At 40.6% G+C, this 23,009-nt stretch overlaps 1 protein-coding gene across 1 annotated transcript in view; it reads left to right on the top strand.

The window, feature by feature from the left end:
* Nucleotides 1-23,009, top strand: part of Nebl (nebulette) — a 365,879-nt gene that overhangs the window by 120,876 nt on the left and 221,994 nt on the right. The window contains exon 3 of the mRNA XM_021155397.2: nt 11,280-11,364. Coding sequence (XP_021011056.1) covers nt 11,280-11,364 — 85 coding nt within the window. The remainder of the gene's footprint in view (nt 1-11,279; nt 11,365-23,009) is intronic.

Raw genomic sequence — 23,009 nt, 5'->3', positions numbered from 1 at the left:
ATTTTTCTTCTTTCTCTGGGGCACTGAACCCAGGTACAGCATAATGACCTATTGAGTTTTAGTGTAATCATAGAACCAATGACCAGGAACAAGTGCATTTAGAAGAACTGATGTATTTTGTGGTTAGACTCTGCCTTGAGTATCTAAGGAAGGGAGGCAGCTTGCTTAATGCATTGCGTGGAATAGACAAAGAGGACAGCCAGGGACACAGTAGTTAACCATGCTATAGTAATCAGTTCATTTCCTTTAATGCATAATGATGCAAAAGATACTGGTTTTGTTTTAATTCCCTCCTTCCTTCCCTCAGTTTACTTACCCTGAGAAAGTGCATTAAAACAAATTTAATACACAAAATTAGAAGCTGACAAATTGAAGCATATTGAACAATCTCCTACATTCCCCAAGGATAGTTCTTTAATTCCGTAGTGGAGGCAATGGTTAAGTAGATTTTAATTTGTTCAAATTTGCTTTTATAGCCTGAAAACGGAGGAAACAAGCCACTTGCAAATTATCAAGTAAATGGATTCTGTGAATTACAAAGAGACGCGTGTTGTGGTTCAGGCCATTTGTCTGCAGTTGCCTGGATCACTGTGTTGGGGCCTTTGTGGACTTTGCGGAGTTAATGCCTTGGCCCTGAGTGTAGACAGTGGTGTATAAGTTGAGTAATGACCACGGCAGCCGTGTGCTCTTCTTGTTATTTTTAATTGTTTCCCTCCACAATTGATTGTCTAACTTTTGGCCATGAATTTATCTCTGAGACAGTAAAATGTTAAGGGGAAAGATGTAGCTGACTATTTTACATTTCTGGCTTTACATCAGTGTCTCCTTAGAATTATCTGATGATTTCCTCCATTCTTTTGCTTTTATTTGTATTTGTAATTATCTGTAACAAAGGAATATATGTGAGAGCATATTTTTTGTGTCTCTATTTTTTAAATGAGCTTTGTTTTAATATATTTTCAGGCTACTGTCATATCTTAGACTCCAAGTCCTAGATCTGCGTGTGTGTTTGTCTTGGCTGCAGTCAGCAGTACCTTTTGGTTGATATCCCATACCCTCTTGTTTGTATGGTTCCATGATCAATATCCACAACTGTGTATGGAATAGAAGCTCATTTCTTTCTTCAATATATAAGGTGTGTGTGTGTGTGTATGTGTGTGTGTGTGTGTGTGTGTGTAACCATGCATATGTATATGTGTGTATGTGTGTGTGCATGTATAGTCACACATATTAATATTTTGCCTTTTCTGTCATAATTCAAAATCTGGCGACAGGTTCTAATAGCTGATAAGCATTTCCTAGTGTGGTGGGTCAGGTTTGCTGTGTAATCCCTTTGATAAAACCTTCCTTTCTGAATACTCGAGGGGAGTTACAATGGTGTCCTGCTGAGCCAGTAGATCAATAGGTGGCAAGTTGTTTGACCCTTGGAGCAAGCCGGAGAGCTGGGAGCGAGGGCTTGTGTTCTCTACCTCCTTTCAGCTGGGGCTTGTATTCCATGGATGAGGGAGGCCTCCATTATCATAATCCATTTTTCGCTTTCATGTTATCTACCAGCAGCTCTTAGAAGCCTCCTTTCTGAAAGGCACTCCCCGTTTGCTTGCTCTAATTCTTTTTTTTTTTTTTAAATCATAAAATTGATGTTTTGTAGCCAGGGTCTTCTGTGTGAGTTGTTTATAGTTTGCTGTGGGGAAGAAGATTAGTGGTAGAATTAAGTATGAGATGACAGCTGTGGAGGGAGATGTGCAAATAGACGGCCCATCAGTGCATAGGAGGACATGGGGAAGAAGTCCATTAAAACTGAGGCTCATGGCAAACACTGTGGTCAGAATTGTATACCTTTGAGTGATGCCAAAGAGTGATAACTGTCCACCAGCACATTTCTCCTTCAGTGGCTGTATTAGACAGAAGATGCCCATACTGACCACATATATTATTTTGAATGCCTGAATCTATCAAGTTGGGGATTATTCCATCATTATTCTAATAGATCATTAGTGGAAACTTGAAGAGTGTTTGCTGTGCTTGTCTCTAGAATCTTCTGAGCTCCACATACACACCATGGCACCCTTGCATGCATTTAATCTGAGAACTTTATTTATACAGTTAGACATATTTCGAGAAGAAAATCCAGCAGGATTGTTCCAAATCATTAACAAAATTCCCCAAGAACTTAAAAAAAAAGATACTTTTATTTTTCATTATGTGTGGATGTGTGTTTGAGCATGTGTTTGGGCATGTCAGTGCAGTGCCTGTGGGGACCAGAAGATGACGTGGGATACCCTGGAGCTGGAATTCATGAAGGTTGTGAGATGTTAGACGAATGCTGGGGACCCAACCCAGGCACTCTGCAAGAACAGTTGCTGCTCTTAATTGTTGACCCATCTCTCCAGCCCCAGAATTTTAAAATAGGTTTGTATATGCATGGTTGTATCCATAATGTAGGTGTGCCTGTGTCTATGTGTAGTGTCAGTGTGAATGTGTAGTGTCTATATATGTATTGAGTATGTGTAGTATGTGGGTTTGAGTGTGCCATGGCATGTATGTGGAGTTTAGATAACATTTGAGAGTTGGTTCTCTTGTACATTGTTTGAGAAAACAAAAAGTCTTTTGGTCACCTGTGCTCCCAGGAGAGCTGACTTGGGAACTTCTGGGGTTCCCCTCTCCTTTGCCTCATTCTGTGTATTGCACTGAGATTATAGTAATCATGGAGGTCCTGAGGATCCAGACTCAGGTCTTCATGCTTGAGAGGCAAGGATTTTATCTGCAGAGCCACCTCCTTAGTCCAGCCTAGAAACAATTTGATTTTAGGAGTAAACCCCTCCAAGTTTTCTCAATCTCTCATATAATGACATTTTTCTTTACAGTTCTCGGATCAACAAAGTCTTTGGGTGCACAGAATGTGCTTATCCATCCTGGAGAAGGAAAGACAGTGCAGATAGGAGTGCATGCAAATACGCTCTGACCTCAGAGGACAAGTGGAGGAAGACACGGGCTTGCCTTTGAGGGTTCAGACTTCTAAATTTGGGCTTGTGGTGGGGGACGGCATGGTAGGTGAGCATTCTGCTCAGAGGCAGCAGACAAAGCTTTTGCACACTCCGAGATGTCTCTTGTTCCGGCTGCAGCAACCTGGAGCTGGCTTGCATTCAGCTCTTCTAGGCATCAGATGAGGTCTTCCTTAAACAAATCTGTTAGCATTTTTGTTTTCTGGAGAACACAGTACCCCATAGACATAAATTCATGGGTTCATATTTCTGCCTGCAGTTGCTTCATCTCTCTCACATCCTGGGCCTCCCACCCCTTCATGGGGATGCACAGTTTCTGGTCAGCCTCCATGGCTCTGCAGGTGCTTTTTGTCCTCCTGCAGTCTTGACTCCAGCTGTTTCCTTTGCTAGTTAGTGGAGGCTCTGGTTTTGTGATGCAGTGACAGAGTGTCAGCTGCTCTTTTCATGGTCAGCATGGAATTCTTGGTCCCTCTCTGTTTCAACCTTGTTCTCTTTCTTGATCTCTGTTCACCCCCCCACCCCACCCCCGTCCCCACCTCTTTCTTCTATGCTTTGCTCTAGATTCACACCATTCTAGGTGTGAACACAGACATCCTGAGCGAGGCACATTCAGACAGAATCCCGTGAGAAGCCAGCATCATGACAGAGAGATCAGTGCTCCTTTCATCTGTTCTTCCCACCCACAGGGCACACTGGCACCATGCAAACCACAACCACAGAATCTGTTGGAAGCAGGACAATGGCTACTGTTACATATTGGATAGTCACTCCCGCTCTGATAAGCCAGACATCCTTTCTGATTGGCAAGTGCCACGATATATTAGGTTTGCATAGTCCTCTTCCTTTTGTGATGCTGGGGTTCAAACTCAGGGTTTCTCCTATGCTAAGCAGATGGCCTGCCCTGAGTCCATACAGGTACATATTTTGAATGCTACATGCCAGGGATTGATGATGACTTCTGTGTTTCACACATTGTATATCTTTATTCATGTTTGTGTCTGCTTGCTTTACTTAGTAATAATAGGGTGAACTATGTTGAAATATTTCTGTTGGTGGATATGTCAATTCCCTTGCCTTATTAATTTTACATTCTTCCATTTTCATATATATGTTGATGGATATTTAAACATGGCTGAGGCTGATTCTAAGCTTACTTATAGTTAAGATGCACTTCTAGTAATGATTTCAGCCTTTATCACCTGTACCTGCACAATAACACTTTTACTGTTACAAATAATTTTGTTTTATATTAGTATAGCTGTTTTATAGTAGAATGAAAATTATGACAGTAATAGGCCTTTATGTGGTATTTCCCAATTAAGTTTTTATGATGACAGAATTATTTTTCTCAACTGCTAAATTTCTATCTGTCTTGTTTATTCTATGCAGCTTTTCCTCAGTCCTTATTTCTTGTTCTTTTTTTAAAAATTGAAATGAATAAGACTTTTGGTGCTTTAAAATTTTTATTTTTGTTCTTTTCACTTTCATGATATTTGAATTTATGTAGGATAATTCCATTTTTTATGGCTACCTGTCAAGTTTTATCACACATATTTAAGAAAAATGTAAAACTTAATAATATCCCAAATTTTCTTATGAAGAACCTTAGAATACTATAATTTTCATACTGTCAATTTGTCTAGTACTTTAGATTTGACTTCAAAAATTCTCAGATGGTTGACATTGTTCTTGTTCCACACACTGTGTGCCTGTGTGTGCATGTGAGCACACTGTGTCTCTTGCACATGTGAGCATACTGTATGCCTCTGTGTATAGGTGGGCACATTATGTGTCTGTGAACTTATGTGGACACACTTGCACAGTTGCTCTTTAGTATTGTCTTTCTGTAATTTTTTCTTTCTTTCTGTAATGTCTCTTTTGTAAGTAGAGACATTATAAGTGACCCAATAGTAGTAATCACTCCTTAGTTTGTTCATTTAAAAATGGGTTAGGAGGATGTGGAGATGGCTCAGTGGTTAAGGACATTGACTGCTTTTCTAGAGGTCCTGAGTTCAAGTACCAGCAACCATATGGTGGCTCATAACCATTTATAATGGGATGATAACCTTTTCTGTTATGCAGGCAGACATGCATATAGAGCACTCAAATAAATAAATAAATAAATAAATAAATAAATAAATAAATAAATAAATGCTTAGAAAATATAAATGGATTTCCTATCTTTAAAGGTATTTTTGAGTGATAGGAATTATTGCTATAAGGTAGAATTGCTCAGATTTAAGGTAAATATCCAAATTTCATGTAAACCCTATCATCCCTCGACATTTAGGAACAGTTGTGATTTTGTTTCTTAGATAAAATTACTCATTCAGTAGAGTCACTCAGCATATGAAAGATGGTCTAGTGCTGAGGTTATCCCCATAACTAAGAAATACAGAACTGAGAGGCCAACTTAGTAATACAAGATAATAACTTTTGCTTTTAAAAATATTCTTAAGAATTAAACTTGTATGTTTGTTTTTAAAAAGTAGGTATTATTTGAAAATATGTTAAGACACTCCCTATTTCATGAAGAGTATCTTGCCAGGCATAAAATCTGTATCCAAAGTCCCCAGATCATTCCCTGGTCTCATCGTTCTCTAGGAGGTTTCCCAGCATACATAGTTATGTTTTTTTGTTTTTTTTTTTAAACTATGGTCTTTAAACATGTAACACTCAGAGCCATCAAAGGGAAAAAGACATAGGAAATATCCCAGAGAAATAAGCTGGGAGCTTTTAAGGTCTCCTTGCAGAGTCACACCAGAGGCACTTAGTTCTTCAAGAATGAGTTACGGCAGCACATACTGAGATGGTTCCTCTTGATGCCCAATTTGATTGATTTGATAAACTCCTATCAGTAAATCTAACTACTAAGTATGGTCATAATGTTTCCAGAGAGGACCAATTAAGGATGGGAACAAAATTTTTCTGAATGTGAGTAGCACCAGCCAGTAGGCTGGAGTTTCAGATGAAATAAAGAGTTAAAAAAAATTAAGTCTATGAGACAGGCATTCTTTTCATGCTTCTTTGACATGATGATGTCTCCTGCTCAGCTCTGCCATGTCTCCATGTCTTGATAAACTGAGACTTCTGAACCTAAGAGCCAAACAAGTCGTTTTTCCCTTTAAACTCACCAGTGTTTGTCAGTGATGACAAAAGTCTTATTAATCCAGGGATCAAATATTGTGAAGCAGGGAATCTCAGTAGATACTCTGTGCTTAGGTCTCTTACTGAGGATCTGGATATATAAAATAAGGTTTCTAAACTTCAGAATGTTGGTATTTCTGACAGGATATGATCTGTTTTGGCAGGTGGGGCTGCCCAGAATTCTATAGAATTCTTTGCAATATACTTGACTTCTACGCACTAGATGCTGATGGTGTGCTTCTCCAGTGGGACATCCCAAATGCCTCCAGATGCTGTGTGCTGTTAACTTGTCCTCTGGGGATGGTGGTTGAGAAGCATCGCATTAAAGCATAGGTTTAACCTTAAATACAAACAGAAGGATCTTAGATTTATAATTCTAAATAGGTTACCACTGTCTTACATTCACAGTACATTTCAATTTCTAAATCTCTGCTATGTGATTATAGCAGCAACCCCAGGAGATGGGCAGGAATATATTCCTTCTATATAGACTAAAGCAATGACACACAGAAGTGAATTCCCTCTGTGGGAGAGCAGAAAGAACAGAGTACTAGGTAGATTGTTGACAGCAGACATGCAGTTATAAACTTGCTATGATTCAAATCCTGACATTATCTGGACTGTTTTGCTTGATCGCTGCTCCTCTGGCTCTCACAGTCTTTCACTCCTCTCTTTGATGATGTTGCTTGAGCCTCAGGTATAGGGGTTATGTTGTAGTTGTATCAGCTGGGGCTAGGCTCCACACAGTAAACTGTCCTCTTCATTTCAACCAGTTATAGAGTACTGTAATGGTCTCCATTTGTGGCCAGAACAAATGTCCTATCTGTGGGTATGAAGATGTTAGTTATACTATAGTTTGAAATTATATTGATCGAGGAAAGTGGCAGTGGTAGGTCCTTCTCTAGGCTTCATGACCTTACCAGTTATAGGGAGTTGTCTACATTTGCAGTACGAGAAACAAATTCCCTTTTCTTTGAGCAGACCTCAAATACAATTAGACTGATGTTGGTTGCCTCTAAGACATAGGTGCCACTATTGCAGCCTTGGAGATCACATGCTTCTCATTTTTCATACTTGAAAAAGATGGTTCTTGATTTTCTTGGAGCATTCATTTCACATCCCCTATACCCTTTATTCCAGGTTCTCACTTCCAATATTGCAGAAATCAGAAACTTTCTTCTTATAATGGCCTCATAAATAATAAATTTTATTATCCTTAGAAGACATTAATTTGGGGGAGACTTTTTCATAACCATTTAAATACACTAATGGAAGGAGCGAGGGAAAAATGTGTGATACCACCAGCACTTGTCTTTGGAAAGCTTCATTTCTCTTTCCTGGACTCTCATCAAGCACCGCTAGGCTCCCAGCTTATTTCATCCCTGGCTCTCTTTTCTTTTGGAGTGGACTTGGATGGTGGGTGGCAGGGAGATGAGACTCCAGCTTCAGAGAAGTTTGTCAGGTTAATTCAGATGAGTGTCACCATTTGGATATGACCTTGAGAAACCCAGCGTTTGACAGCATTTCCAGATCTATTCAGGATGGCTGAATTAACGAGGCTTCACTTACTTTGTAAACACTACTTTATACATTGCACTCCAGTGCTGCCACCTCTGTAATTACACTTATTTCTTCTGAGTCTTATGTTTCCAACTCATGAGGTCTTCTTTTTCTTGACAGACATTATGTGAAGACCATAAACTCTTGCATTTTGCTAGCTCTATTACTTGACTTGTCAAATCCACAGATTTTCATTTGCGTTATTACTCATGACCTGTGATATAATTTCTCACATGCATACTTTCTTTCCCTCCATATTTATTAGTTTGGTTGTAAGACTAAACAAGAGGACTGGAGAGATAACATAGATAGTAAAATACTTGCTGCGCAAGTGTAAGGACCTGAGATTACCCAGAATCCATGTTTAAAAGAAGCTAGATGTGGTTGTTTGGGATGATAATTCTAACGCTCCATACCTAGGAGATAGGAGTCCTGAGCTCACTGGCCAACTAGCCTACCCTAATTCATGAGACTCAGAACAATGAGAGACCCTGAATCAAAAAACAAGGTAGACACCTGAGGTTACCCTCTGTTCTTCACACACACATGCACACTTCTGCACATGCATAAACACATATATGCTTACCACATACATAAATATATGGATGCACACACAAATAAATAAGTGAATAAATAAACAAACTGGGCTTTTCCCTCCATGTTGAGATTTTAGATAATTTCATTTTGTCACAGTTGTTACAGAAAGTTATATATGGATTACCCTACTACGAAAAAAAAAATCACTGAAAGGCAGGATTGAAAAGGATATTGGAAAGTGTGATGTCTTGGCATCTTTTTATAGTTGTAAATATAACTGTAACTTTGCACAACCTGTCAGTAAGTCTGCTGTTTTATTATCAGGTTAGCAAACTGTGTCTTCTTAAAAAAACAACAACCCACATTTTCAGTTGTGTTTGAACCCTATTTCTAAATAGGACTTCATATGTGTTGCTAAGATCAAACCAGTGAAACAAGAAACAAAGTGATGTTTCTTTATTATGCATATATTTGAAAGTTAAAGCCCATTACAGCTTCTCATTATACAGTCCAATGGTAAGAAGAGGTGATTTCTGTGAAATGAGACTTCAGAATCAGAAGTCTTTGTGGCCAGTGAGGAACCCAGTAGAAATCATTTATACTTTTCCAATCGTACCCCTCGACTATGTAAGGCAGTTTGTATCAACATTAGCATGTTTTGGAAAGCTCATGAGATTTTTCACTTGAGCTCATTGGCAGATGAAGAGTGGCTTCATAAAAAAAATGCCTTCCCACCCCAAATGAGTTCACCTGCAAGCGGATGTAGCTGGGGGTGAGTGGGCTAAAAGTTTCATGGCACATGCCAGAGTGCATTTTGACAACAGTTTTAAAAACAGATAGCATAATAGATTTTTTTAAAAAATGAAACATAACATAGCAGAACCCCACAGATATCTCTGAAACTTTATGTAGTATCATAGAATACATTTTGGGAAAATTCTTGCTAACTTATTTTTTACAATCCTCAAGTATGGCAATCTATAGTTGCTACATATAAAGTCTAGTGAAGTTCAAGTTTCAATCCATAGCTCAGTGGAGCTGTCTGTCTATCTTGACCTGTCTATTGTCTGGGGCATAGTGCCAAAGTTGTCCTTAGAAGGGCCTGGTACCCGGGGAGTCTTTGACTTCAGCAGGAGAGGAAGACACTATATCTACTGAAGATACTTACTAGAGTCAGTAAATATGCTGGTTAGCCACTTTACTGTGTACTTTCTTAGTCTGAGTGAGAAGAAGAAAAGATGAGAAATGATCTCTTGACAACATCAGTTCAGGAAAAGCACAATGAACCTGAGCCATTTAGGTCAGCCATCCTTGTAAACTTGAAAGAGTGACTCTTCTATCATGATCCCACATCAACACAGCTCCAAGCTGTCACAAATAATGTAAATTGGGTTTGTACGCGCTCAGAGAAGACAAGAAAAATGTAAAGGTTTTTGAAGACTGTCAACAAAAACTAGTTAAAATGATTCTAATAGTTATGCGGGTAACCTCAGTTCCCTGGAACACTGATCCCGTGGGATGATAAATTGTTGGAGGATTTGAGACAGATAAGGCATGAATATACATCTTCCTAATATTTATTTCATAAGTGCCAATGCATACTGAATAGGTTTTAGAGAGTTTATTTGTTCTAAAAAAGGATTTCTCCATCAATGTTCTCTCTGGACGCCAGAGAAAGGAGTGTAAAAATAACCTTCTGCAAGAGAGTTTAAAACCATGAGTCTTTGAAGGAGTAAGAGAAACCACAGAAAGCTACACAGGTGAACATCAATAAAGGAGGGCCAGGGAGTGGGAAAAAGGAATGCATTCTTTGAAGGTCAGTCTGTGCTTTATGGGCTTTTTGCTGATGGAGTCACATCAGCTAGATTTGTCCTGTATATTTTGGCTGGGTGTTCACACCATGAGTGGGGAGGACCACATCCCTGAGTTAGTGTTTGTTTGTCTACACAGAGGGAAGACATGCCATTCCCCCATCTGAAGGTCATACTGAAAGGCAAGTTGCATCTTTGCCCAAGTGTGACAATGTATAACTATATCATATGGCAGGTCAAACCTTTCCTACAGCCCATCTTCATCTCTTAGGCTATGGGTATCTTCACTCCATTCTTCCATTTCTTCTGTCTGGATTATTTATTATGTTTATCTTTAATTGACATGTAATAATTATCCATGTTTACGGGTATAAATAACATTTTCATACACATGTACAATGTATAGCAATCAGTTCAGGGTCATTGGCATATCTGTAATGCCACACAGATATATCATTTTTGTTTGTGTTGGGAACAGCCCAAGGCTGTTTCTAGTTAATTTGAAATAGCAAATTAGCCAGTGTCGATCATAGTCACCCGATAGTGATGGAGAACATGAGAAGTTATTCTACCGGATTGTATCTCTGTATCATTATCCATTTTCTTTCTCTTCATCCCTTTTCCATGCAAGTATTTACAGAACTTATGTTGTAAGCTAAGTACCAGTAGGACTGGAGATAGCACCAAGAGTATACTTTGACAAGGGACAGAACTGTCAGTTCTTATTGCCACAGAACTTTCATAAGAAGGGTCATGAAGAGGCTAGTCAGAAGCCATGAATGAGGGTATGAAGCAGTATAACAAGGGGAGAAAAATGCATCCAGAGCCTATCTCTACCCCATTTCAAAGGCCAAGAATGCTTCCCAGAGAGCGTGACATTTAAGCAAGACCAGAAGATAACCATGGTTATCAAAGGAAGTGGAGTGAGAAGTGGAAAGATGTTCCAGGCAAGAGGAATAGCAGTTCCATGGGTGATGGGAACAAGAAGGGTGAATCCAAGGATTGAGTGATCCCCTTGGCCAGAGCATGGAATAAGAACTCTGGAGAGGGTTGGACACAGGGGCCTTGGAGGACAGGAGCCTGGGCTGGGTGAGAAATGGGAACTCAGAAAAAGGACATTTCAAAATAGAGGGACAGCCAAGCAAAAAAACCTAAAATATACTTACTAGATGTTTATAGAAAGTTGTTCTAATCATAATTAAAAAAAAATGTTTCTTTGCAGACACTACCCAAAGCAGTCCTTCACCACAGTGGCGGATACACCTGAAAACCTTCGTCTGAAGCAGCAAAGTGAACTGCAGAGCCAGGTAACTTAGGTGCAGGAGGCTCGATTTATGATACCAGTATTAAAGAGGACTCTTAAGCCATTCTTCTGAGAATGTTGGCCTTGTATTGTCCATGCCAGCCACCAGCCAGCACGGAGACTGACAGCAGGAAGTGTGGGCACCCTGGGTGAAAGTACTGCTCCCACTCTTGGATTACAGTAAATGACTTCTGGTCAGAATCAATGTTTCCCAACAATATTGATTTATTTGGTCCTAAATATTTAAAACCATTTTGTAAGTAGTGTCTCCATACTGCATATGTGTGTGGGGGGAACACAAGGCATTGACCAGACTGCTTTGCATGCGCGACTCACACTCTGTGGACCTCACACTAGTGTCTAGCTGTGCCTTTTTTGGGTCACTTTATCCAGATTCCTTCATATGTCATACTAACAGCACAGACAAAGATTAAAGCACCACTATTGGCTCCCAGTCAATCAGTTAAGATGCCAATTTGCTTTCAATATATTGAAGCACTTGGACTACAGCTAGGGTTCTGAGTTGCAGGGTTTTATATAGGGACACCCAATCTCAATGCAAAACACAGGACACAGGAAGCACAGGAAGATTTTACTTTGGCTGACACAGTAGGGGAGAGTGCCGAGCAACTTCTTGGCAGATTATTAGTCAGTGTTACTGTAGCAACAATTGCACCAAGAATGGAGGGAGAAAGAGAAAGGAGAGAAGTAGAAAGGAAGGGCCATGGACCAGCCACTTGGGTTCTTTGTGCTTCTCTGAAACAAGACAGTCTGACTTGATACCTCTCAGAGGGGGTCACAAGTGTCATTCGAGGTAGAGGATAAAAGCATTTTGAATTTTTTTTTTTTTAAATTAAGCTTGTGAAGGCTTGTGATGTTCTGGAGAGGCCTTGATATAAAAAGGGGAAAGGGAGGAGAACTTGTGAAGGAAAGGGGTACTTAATCATCTTTGAAAACGTGAGTCTGGAGTTCTGTACAAGAGTTGACAGCGGCCTAGGGTGAGATCACTCTGTTGTGGTTTGTCTACTTATGATGGGAGCTTGGGATTGCCTTCAATACCTTTCTGTGGAACTTGGAACCATTTCTCAGTCCACTTGATGGCAGGAATAGAGCACAAAGTAGAATTAATTGTTGGTTAATGTTACAAAAATTGGTTGGGAGCCAATGTATGATTTGTGTGCAATGCCTGGTGTGCTAAGCCATTAATTTCAAAACTGGGCACTGGTTTTATATTGGTAAAGACATCCCTGCTTTATATCCTACAGGTATTAGGGCTTAGGTTCAGCCTAAGCATATTACTATGCTTTTTTTATTTCCAAGTCAGGGGTCATCAGACAATTGTTGAGAATCAGTTTAAACATATAAGAAAATATAAATCACTCTAGCAATTGATTGCTTGTTTCTTGCTTGTTGCACACCCTAGTACTGCAGAAAATAGCTTCTAGTTAGTTAACATCCTTCTTACTGAGCCTGCAGAGAATGTGAGGACAGAGGACCAGCACACATATGGAATATCTAAACTTAATTGACGATATAGACTCTGAAAGAGGGATCTGTATAGACTGGATGGAACAGAGTTTCATGTCTGTGTGTGAATTGAGCCTTCAAGGTTAGGAGGATGTCGTAGCAACATTGACTGTCTTTTATAAGGACACAACTCCCTCTGGGCATGGTGATCATTTCTGGGAATCTTCACTCAGCTAAAGAGCCAGTACCCAATAGTTGCCTACCGTATGCATGGCTTTGAAAATGCCATTGGAAAAGGAGCTTGTGATTTGTGAAAAGCTAATTTCATCCTTTCCCATGTAGCAAGCTGCTGACTTTGGAGACAGCATGAATAGATGATTTCAGGTGGGTGGGGCAAGAGCTCACTCATAGAGATATGCACAAAGTACTATGTGATCCCAGACAGTAACCAGCTGAAGGCATCAGAGTCTCTGCAAGACTTTGCTCAACTATGATGTTCTTTAGAAAGAATGGGCGGCATGCCACCAGGCAGGCAATGTGGGAAATTCACCTCCATTCAAACAACACAAACCCATTGACTGTACAAGGAATTGGGAAGGGTGTTAGGGATCTAAAGTCATGACTTCATCAACTCCATCCTTGCTGCTTTCTAAGTATTAAAGGCAAATCTTTTGTTACCTCTCAATTGGCTCTTGGAGACAGGCATTTGTTGATTTTCTTATTTGAGAAACAACTTGACCTTCCATCTTGCCTAATAAGGGGCCAAGCTTAGAACTAAACCTGGATCTGTGTGCTCCTAATGTCATAACCAGTACCCAAGTCCTGTTGCTCTGAAAAAGCCTAGATATTGGGTGTAAGCAAGCATTGCTGTACGAAGGATGTGCAGCGCAAGTAAAGGAGGCACTGTGTGTGCTGTAGAGGTAGGAAGAAGTTGTTGGAATTTTGTCTGAAAAGTTAGTTACATTTCTGCTAACCACCTTTGAAAAACTGTGGAGTGATATTTTCATTAATTGTATTATTTAGTAATGGCATTTTAAAATCTAATTTTAACTTACTAAATGATATGATTCTGCAACAGACATTTCCTTAGAGTCTTGATCTCTGCAATTTTGAGCAGCTCACTGGTTTGGGAGGAATCAATGATTAATTTTTATGTATACTTAGTTTGGTAAATTGTGATGTTACATGAGTTATATAGACTTGCAGCTTAGAGTCTTCAAACTTTGAAATTGTTTAGAATTCTTTGCAGTACCCTTCATTAGCTGACTTATCAAGTGAGAAAAAAATAAAGGGAACAACAAAATTAATTCCAGTCCCATCCAGGCAGTTATTTATGGGTATAGGCCATCGTATCTTTACCTGTTCACTCTTTTCTTCCGTTCCCACTGTTTAGTGGAGGAGTGCTGATGCTGCTGATGCTGCCAGTGTTTTAATTATGGGCTCTATAGGTGCCAACCTATCATGAGAAAGTGAGATTAAATGGTAGAAGACAAGCAAGCACTTTAGGAAACAGCATCTAGGGACTGTGCAAAACAGTGGCTAACAGGCATTCACCAACTTGCATAAGTCTGGAGGACATCCACTTGGCCAGCCACAGATGGTGGTAGATGTGGATTGCCCTGGAACCTGGAGATCAAGAGGAAGAGAGAAGGGAAAGTCCCTTTATCATCACTTGCTCCTCTTTCATCAGAAATCACAAGGTGAACTGCTTCAAAATCATTGCATCAGTAGTGCTTGTAAACCTGCCACTGGCCTGTGTAACCCATTTGACAAGGACAGGAAGTAGATAATGATAATAATAATAATGATTCCCTTGTGGGGCATCTGGCTTTTATAGATCTTGGGGATCAACATAATATCCTTTCTTCTCTTTATGGTAAGAAAGTGAGCCCTGGCTTGCTGAGAGATGGCTCAGTGGGCAAAGGCACTTGCTACCTAGCCAGACGACCTGAGTTCAGTGCCTGGGACCCACCTTCTCTATTGAAGGAGAAAACCAAGTGATCCAGGTTATCCTTTGACTTCCATGAGCATGCAAACACACACACACACACACACACACACACACACACACACACACACACATGATTGATTGATGTGATAAAAAAAGTTAAAAAGAAATTGAGCCTTGATTTCCATAGACGTAACTTTTAAAGAAAAGTTGGAAGCCAATTGTGTAACTTGGAGAAATCGTAAATGACCTCCAGCCAGATGACATACTCCTCACGGAGGGAGTCCTGTGAACTGACCTTTTTAATACTGTGAAATAGGAAATGTCTATCTTTCTAGCCTGGGTGGTCTGCACTCGCTTTGAAAAAGAGAAAGCTCAAATGTTGTCAGTTCTCTGGATCAGGAGTCTATAGACTTTTTTTTTATTGCTAGGGAAATGATTTTTGTTTAATAGTTATTCAGTGGACACCCATCTCTTTCCACAGAACAAAATGAGGCTGTGCACCTACGGCCAGGCAGGGACAGACTCCTGCTCCCTTGTAATTCCCACTTTTCCTTCTTCTGCCACATCCAGCGTTGAGACCCTAAGCTTTAGTGGGCGCCACTTTGAAAGATACGACTCAAAATGAAGATGAAATGTTAGTAGCTTCCTCACTTAGCTGTTGAGAGGACCAGCTCAGCTGTTTGCAATCCTAGTGGAAGCAATAGGAGTTGGGCCTCACCGTGTTCTTTAATGGAGTATATGTAATTTATGATCACTGACACCATGAAAGAGTGAGGGTGATTATGGCCAGGATACAGATCATTTGTACTCCTTGTTGGTTCCACTTTAATCTCTTAAGTTTTTGCAGAGGCATAAAAAACATGTATCATAATTTGTAGCTTGTGATAGCAGTTAGGGTTACATGATTGTTTTTATAAGGAACAGAATAAGCCAAACATCTTTGTGAGCATAATAGAGGCATGTTCAACAGTAGCCTTGGGAGCCTCACAAAGAGAATATTGTAGCATGCTTATCTTCCTCTGGCTTGTCTCCAGTGTCTTCCAGTACTGCTTCATTACAGATTCCATTTCTAGGAGGTTTTCTTCAGCTACTGGCCATCTTGCCCAAAGCAAGACCTTTTTCCAGTGGCAGCTGCAGTTTTGAAAGACATTCACTAGGGTCTGGGGCTATGACTCAGTGGCAGAGTGCTTGCCAGACATTCCTAGAGCTCTGAGCCTCACTCCAAATGGTGGTTTTCTTTCCAAGGGAAAATAGTAATTGCAATATGACCTTTTGAGACAGCTGAGGTTATATTATTGATATTGTTATATTTTATCAGTGTGTGCATGACTGTGTGCATACATTTATGTACCCAGATCTGCTTGCCTATTTGTGTGCATATGGAGGCCAGAGGTCTCATCTGGTGTTCTGTACCTTACTGATTGACTGATTGACTGATTCATTGAGATAGGATCTCTGACTGAATCTGAAGTTCATTGTTTCAACAAGCCCCTGGGAACTGCCTGTCTGTGACTCCCTGAGCTGGGATTATAGACATGTGTTACTGTGCTTATGTCACTGTGATTATCTTTTACCTGAGTTCTGGGGATAGGGACTCAGGTCTTCGTGCTTGTAGAGCAGCCAGTTTCTCCACTGAGCCACCTTTCCAGACCCCTTAATTATTCATACTTGTTATGATTTCACAAGGGTAGTCCAATCCAGTCTCAAATCCACAATCTGCTTCTGCCTCTTAAATGCTGGCATTATAAGCGTGCATCACAGTGCCCAATTAAAAATAGTTTATTATTATTGTATATATGTGCATCTGTGGGCATGTGTGTGTTATGGCCCATATGTGGAGGTCAGAATACAACTCCGTGGAGTCAGTTCTCTCCTCCCACCTTTATGTGGATTCCGGGCACTAAACTTATGTTCTCATGCTTGTTTTGCAAGCTCTAGCTCACCAGCCCCACACCTGGTGTAATTATGTTTTAAAGAAGTTTCAAGGAATTGAGACTCTCTTGCTTTCTACAGAGAGTTTCCTCTTGGATCCCAGTTTTCTTTGCTGCATGCTAACCATGGAACCTAATTCTAAATGCAGCCACATCCTCCCTCCAATTCCTCATCTTAGCTGATTGCTCTTCAGCAGCTTGGAGCCTCCTCCCATCACTTGTTTGCTTGGACTACTTGAGACTTGTCAGTGAGAGCAGTCTCTCTAACATAGTTTCTGCGGGCGCTTACTGTGCTCTGGGGGTCTTGGACAATAAGTCTTTCATAGCTGCCACTTAGCTTTCTTCTTCTGACGTTGGCAGCTCTGCCTGTCTCATTCTTGGATTTTTTTTTTTTTCACTGTTTGATGCCGGGTTCCCACAGTGTGGTGGCTCTTCTTTCCCACGATGTCCATGTATTTGTAGATGTGGAGGTAAAAGTTTATTGGAGAGAAGCTTCAGTGTGTTTCTCTTCAACATTTTGGGGCCATGGAAAATAAGGAAAGATTATGTCTCATATCTAGAAGGGATGAATGTGAATAAGAACTTCAAAGGAGAAACATGAGCACATTTCTTTCAGGGAACAGAGAATGCCCAGCAGATGTTTGCTCTAACCTTTGAGACTTTGCCATCCCTTACAATTTCACATTAAGTCAGATTCTCCCCTTTTACTACTGACTAAAATGAAGTAAGAGACAACGATGTTAATAGTGAGAGACAGGAGGATAGATGGAATGTTTTGAAGTGCTGTGTTATGACTAGGTTTTGGAGCCTTTAATTGCAAGGGCTTGGTGCCTTACTCTTTAGTCTCTCCAAACAACCCATAGCTCTTTCATCTGTTTTCCTAGTCCCAACAAGGCTGATTTGTTGATGACCTCCCCACTTACCCAACTTCCTTTCCCAACTCCAGCTCTTGGTTCCGGGTACGGACATTGAGCCTTGGATGAGCAGGGTATAGATTACTTTGCTACTAATAAGTGTTCCAAAATCAGAGAGTTATGTAATAGCTATCACATCTATCTATCTATCTATCTATCTATCTATCTATCTATCTATCTAATCTATCTATAGGTATTTATAGGTATCATCATGCCATCTTATATAGGGAACTTAGGTGACTGGATTTTGGTATTAATAGCTGGGCATCAGGTCATCTTAAAACCAATTTCTTGCTGACATTGAGAAACAATTACAAAGCTTGTCAATTCCATAGTCTGGAGTCATGTTCTTTCTCTTCCTTAAGTCATGCTCTACCATAGGATCCACACTTAACTTCTCCAAACAAGGGAGTGAAGAGATTGCCATTTTGTGAAGGACAAATTGGTTCCCTGGGTAGGAAACAAGCTTCCTATTTCTGGTTAAGGTAGAAAGGAAGAAGGCTTTGATAATCACTTTTCTTGTTCTGGATGAAGTGTCAGAGAAAGAAAGTAGAAAGTACTTTAGATATGTGGAAGAAAGGAATCTGAAAACAGAGGACCACCCACAAGATATACCCCAGGACCTCTCGCCTTAACACCAGATCTGGGGCTTCTGAGCAATGGTGGACAGTCTGAGAGCTAGAGCTGCATTCTTGGTACCTTACCATCTTCTGTGATATAGGAAGGGGATACAGGTTACAGGGTGCAGCTGTTAAGAATATTCCCAAGGCATCTGCAAGGGGCATTGCTATTATAGTAATGAGGTGCCCCTTTATCTGAGGGAGAATTGCGTTAGCTGAGTACGTTGGTGCTCATGGAGATTAGGTTTGTGAGAGTCAAGGAAGGCCAGACTCTGCAGATTAGTATTATATTCTTTCTGTACTAAGAGAGAACACACACTATGAGGTCAACCGCCATAGTAATGGGTTGTCTTCCAACAACCAAAAAGACAAATTCCACAAGGTCAAAGGGATTTTAAATAAGGACAAAGGAATGTGAGCACGAGTCCAATACATCCCTTTTACTCCAAAGCTACCACAGCCCTCACACCTCATAGGGATATGGAAGCCAGATGGAAATGGGAGCATGGACATGGTCTGAATTGAACTTAACTCTCTGTTTAAGTCCTGTGGAGTGACTGTGGATAGTAGCTAGAACTATGCTTAGTTTTTTCCAATCCCAGCGTGGCTGAGAGTCTGTGAGAGGTATAGGAAATACCTATACCTTTCTTTTGTATCTCAGTTCCTTTTGTATAAAATATTGATTTGTCAGACACACGTAAATTTTTCCTCCAGTTTTAGATATCCAAATTCAGTGCAAAATTTTTCTGCACAGTATCTCCAGGTAACAATTAAAGAATTCCATCCCCAAAGAACAGTAGAGCAGCCATGCCATTTGGCTATGTAGGATGGTTTACTTCATTTGGCCTCTGGTACCCACTGATGGCCATAAGTGAATGCTCCTTAGATATGAGAAAGCTTTCCAGAGAATTCGTTTTACTTCAGGAGATATTCGAGGTTTTTACAATGTGTGTTTAAAAAGAAAGATAAGGAAGAAGAGAATGTCATCTTGTCATACTGTCCATACAGTGGTCAGTATCTTCAGTTTGGATGTGAGGGACCAAGGTGTTAATTTTCTTGAGCCACATATCTTTTGGTGTTGAGTGGTCATTTTTTTTTTTTTGAGGAATCCTAATCAATACAGCAGTAACATGACATCTGCCCTAGTCCCATATGAGTAGGTAGTGAAGATATGTGATGTTAAAAACCCTTACAAGTTTTAGGTAAAAATGGGTTTCTAAATTTTTAAATTTATTCAACACTGTCATGATTTTTTCCACTTTATTTCAGTTGTTAATTTTTCCTATCCTAACCATTCATGATATTTATTTGTGTGTGTGTGTGTGTGTGTGCATCTTGCTTTGTTACTCTCTACTTTAGTTCTTTAACACAGGATCTCTCACTGAACCAGGAATTAGGCTGGTGATAATTCTGCTGTCTCCTCTGCCAGTAGTATTATGGTTACAGGTTTGTGTGTGGCCATGCCTGACTTTTTTATGTGGGTGCTGGTGATGGAACTCAGGTCTTCATTCTGGGATAGCAGCATGCTTACACACTGAGCTGGCCGCTGAATACCCAGTTACAACTTTTCTAGACAGATTGCTGGAGTTTTGATATTTCCTATGGATGATAATCAGGATAACTATGCTCATTAGCATCCTTCTAGGAAGCATCTTAGCTATTTTACTTTCCCCTACTTCATGCTGTGTGTTTCTCATCTTATGAGTGTCTTATGTGGTAGCAGATAAGTCTGGGATCATAGCTTGATGCTATAACAAACATGTTTGCTTAACGTCCCTGAGTCTCTGGGCTCAGTCCACAGCACCTTGCAAAGATTGGCTTTATCTCTCTACAGTGCTATTATTCATTCTTTGCCCCCTTTCCATTTCTGTAAGCAGACTACTTTATTGAGACCCACATTTGACTTGGTTCACTGGGCTTAAAGGTTAGGTCAAGTATGATGCCCGTGGATCTATCTCAGTCCAGTACCTCTCTTCCCTTCCTTACTTTGAGAAGCTAATGCAATGCTCTTCTATTTCATTAACTCCTCAGGCACATTAATTAATACTATTAATTAATTAGCTAAGAGATTCATTAATTTTTATTAGATAGTTACTTTATTTACATTTAAAATGTTGTCCTCTTTCCTGGTTTCCCCTCCAAAAACTCCCTATCCCCTCCCCCTTTCCTCTGCTCACCAACCCACCCATACCCGCTTCCTGGCCCTGGCATTCCCCCACACTGGGGCTTAGAGCCTTCACAGGACCAAGGGCCTCTCCTCCCATTGATGACTGACTAGACTATCCTCTGCTACATATGCAGCTGGAGCCATGAGACCTACCGAACTCTTTGGTTGATGTTTTAGTCGCTGGGAGCTCTGGGGCTTCTGGTTAGTTCATATTGTTGTTCCTCCTCTGAGGCTGCTAATTCTTTCAGCTCCTTGGGTACTTTCTCTAACTCCTTCATTGGGGACCCTGTGCTCTGTCCAATGGATGGCTGTGAGCATCCACTTCTGTATTTGTCAGCCACTGGTGGAGCCTCTTAGGAGACAGCTATAACTGACTTCTCTCAGTAAGCACTTGTTGGTGTCCACAAAAGTGTCTGGGTTTGGTGATTGTATATGGGGTGGATCCCAAGGTGGGGCAGTCTCTGGGTGGTCATTCCTTCAGTCTCTGCTCCACACTTTGTCTCTGTAAATCCTTCCATGGGTATTTTGTTCCCCCTTCTAAGATGGATCGAAGTATCCACACTTTGGTCTTCCTTCTTGAGTTTCATGTGGTTTGTGAATTTTATCTTGGGTATTCCGAGCTTCTGGGCTAATGTCCAGTTATCAGTGAGTGCATATCATGTGTATTCTTTTGTGACTGAATTACCTCACTCAGGATGATATTTTCTACTTCCATCCATTTACCTAAGAATTTCATTGTTTTTAATAGCTGAGTACTACTCCATTGTGTAAATGTACCACATTTTCTATATCCATTCCTGTGTTGAGGGGCATCTGGGTTCTTTCCAGCTCCTGGCTATTATAAATAAGACTGTGATGAACATAGTGGAGCATGTGTCCTTATTACATGTTGGAGCATCATCTGGGTATAGCCCCAGGAGTGGTATTAGTGGGTCCTCAGGAAGTATTATTCCAATTTTCTGAGGAACCACCAAACTGATTTCCAGAGTGGTTGTACCAGCTTGAAATCCCACCAGCATCGGAGGAGTGCTCCTCTTACTCCACAACCTCACCAGCATCTGCTGTCACCTGAGGTCTTTCTTCCTTTCTTCCTTCCTTCCTTCCTTCCTTCCTTCCTTCCTTCCTTCCTTCCTTCCTTCCTCCCTCCCTCCCTCCCTCCCTCCCTCCCTCCCTCCTTCTCTTTCCTTTTCCTTCCCCCTTTCCTTTTTCCCCTTTCCCCTTTCCCCTTTCCCCTTTTTCCTTTCCTTTCCTTCCCCCCCTCTCTTTCTCTTTCTCTTTCTTTCTTTCTTTCTTTCTTTCTTTCTTTCTTTCTTTCTTTCTTTCTTTCTTTCTTTCTTTCTTTCTTTCTTTCTTAAAAGATATTTTCTTTATTTACATTTCAAATATTATCCCCTGTCCTAATTTCCCCTCCACTCCCCATTCCTTCTCCTCCCCCTCCACCAACCCACTCACTCCTGCTTCCTGGCCTTGGTAGTGCTCTATACTGGGGCATATAACCTTCACAGGACCAAGGGTCTCTCATCCCATTGATGAATGACTAGGCCATCTTCTGCTACATATGTAGCTAGAGTCATGAGTCCCACCATGTGTTTTCTTTGGTTGGTGGTTTAGTCCCAGGGAGCTCTGGAGATACTGATTAGTTCATATTGTTGTTCCTCCTAGGGGGCTGCAAACCCCTTCAGCTCCTTGGGTACTTTCTTTAGCTCCTTCATTGGCGACCCTGTGCTCTGTCCAATGAATGACTGTGAGCTTCCACTTCTGTATTTGCCAGGAACTGGCAGAGCCTCTCAGGAGACAGCTATATCAGCTTCCTGTCAGCAAGCTCTTGTTGGCATCCACAATATCGTCTGGATTTGGTGTGTACCCCATTTTAATAGGGTTATCTGGTTCTTTGGAGTCTAACTTCTTGAGTTCTCTGTATATCTTGGATATTAGCCCTCTGTCGAATGTAGGATTGGTGAAGATGTTTTCCCAATTTGTTGGTTGCCTTTTTGTCTTATTGGCAGTGTCCTTTGCCTTATAGAGACTTTGCCATTTTATGAGGTCCCATTTGTCAATTCTTCATCTTACAGCACAAGCCATTGGTGTTCTGTTCAGGAATTTTCCCCCTGTGCCATATCTTCAAGGCTCCTCCCCACTTTCTCCTCTATAAGTTTCAGTGTATCTCATTTTATGTGGAGTTCCTTGATCCACTTGGACTTGAGCTTTGTACAAGGAGTTAAGAATGGATAAATTTGTATTCTTCTTCATGCTAACTGCCAGTTTAGCCAGCACTATTTATTGAAAATGCTGTCTTTTTTCCACTGGATGGTTTTAGAGTACCTTTTGTTTATATTTTGTGAAATAGTTTGAGGAGTATTGGTATTAGGTCTTCTTTGAATGTCTGATAGAACTCTGAAGTAAACCCATCTGGTCCTGGGCTTTTTTTGATTGGGGGACTATTAATGACTCTTTCTATTTCTTTAGTGGATATGGGACTGTTTAGATCGTTTATCTGATTCTCATTTAACTTTGGTACCTGGTATCTGTCTAGAAAATTGTCCATGTCATCCAGATTTTCCAGTTTTCTGATGATTTTTTTGGATGTCCTCGGTTTCAG

Source organism: Mus caroli, chromosome 2 (genome assembly GCF_900094665.2).
Source record: "Mus caroli chromosome 2, CAROLI_EIJ_v1.1, whole genome shotgun sequence".
In the NCBI taxonomy this organism is placed as follows: Eukaryota; Metazoa; Chordata; class Mammalia; order Rodentia; family Muridae; genus Mus; species Mus caroli.
The sequence above is the reverse complement of the archived record's forward strand: the minus strand, read 5'-3'. Positions and strand labels throughout refer to the sequence as shown.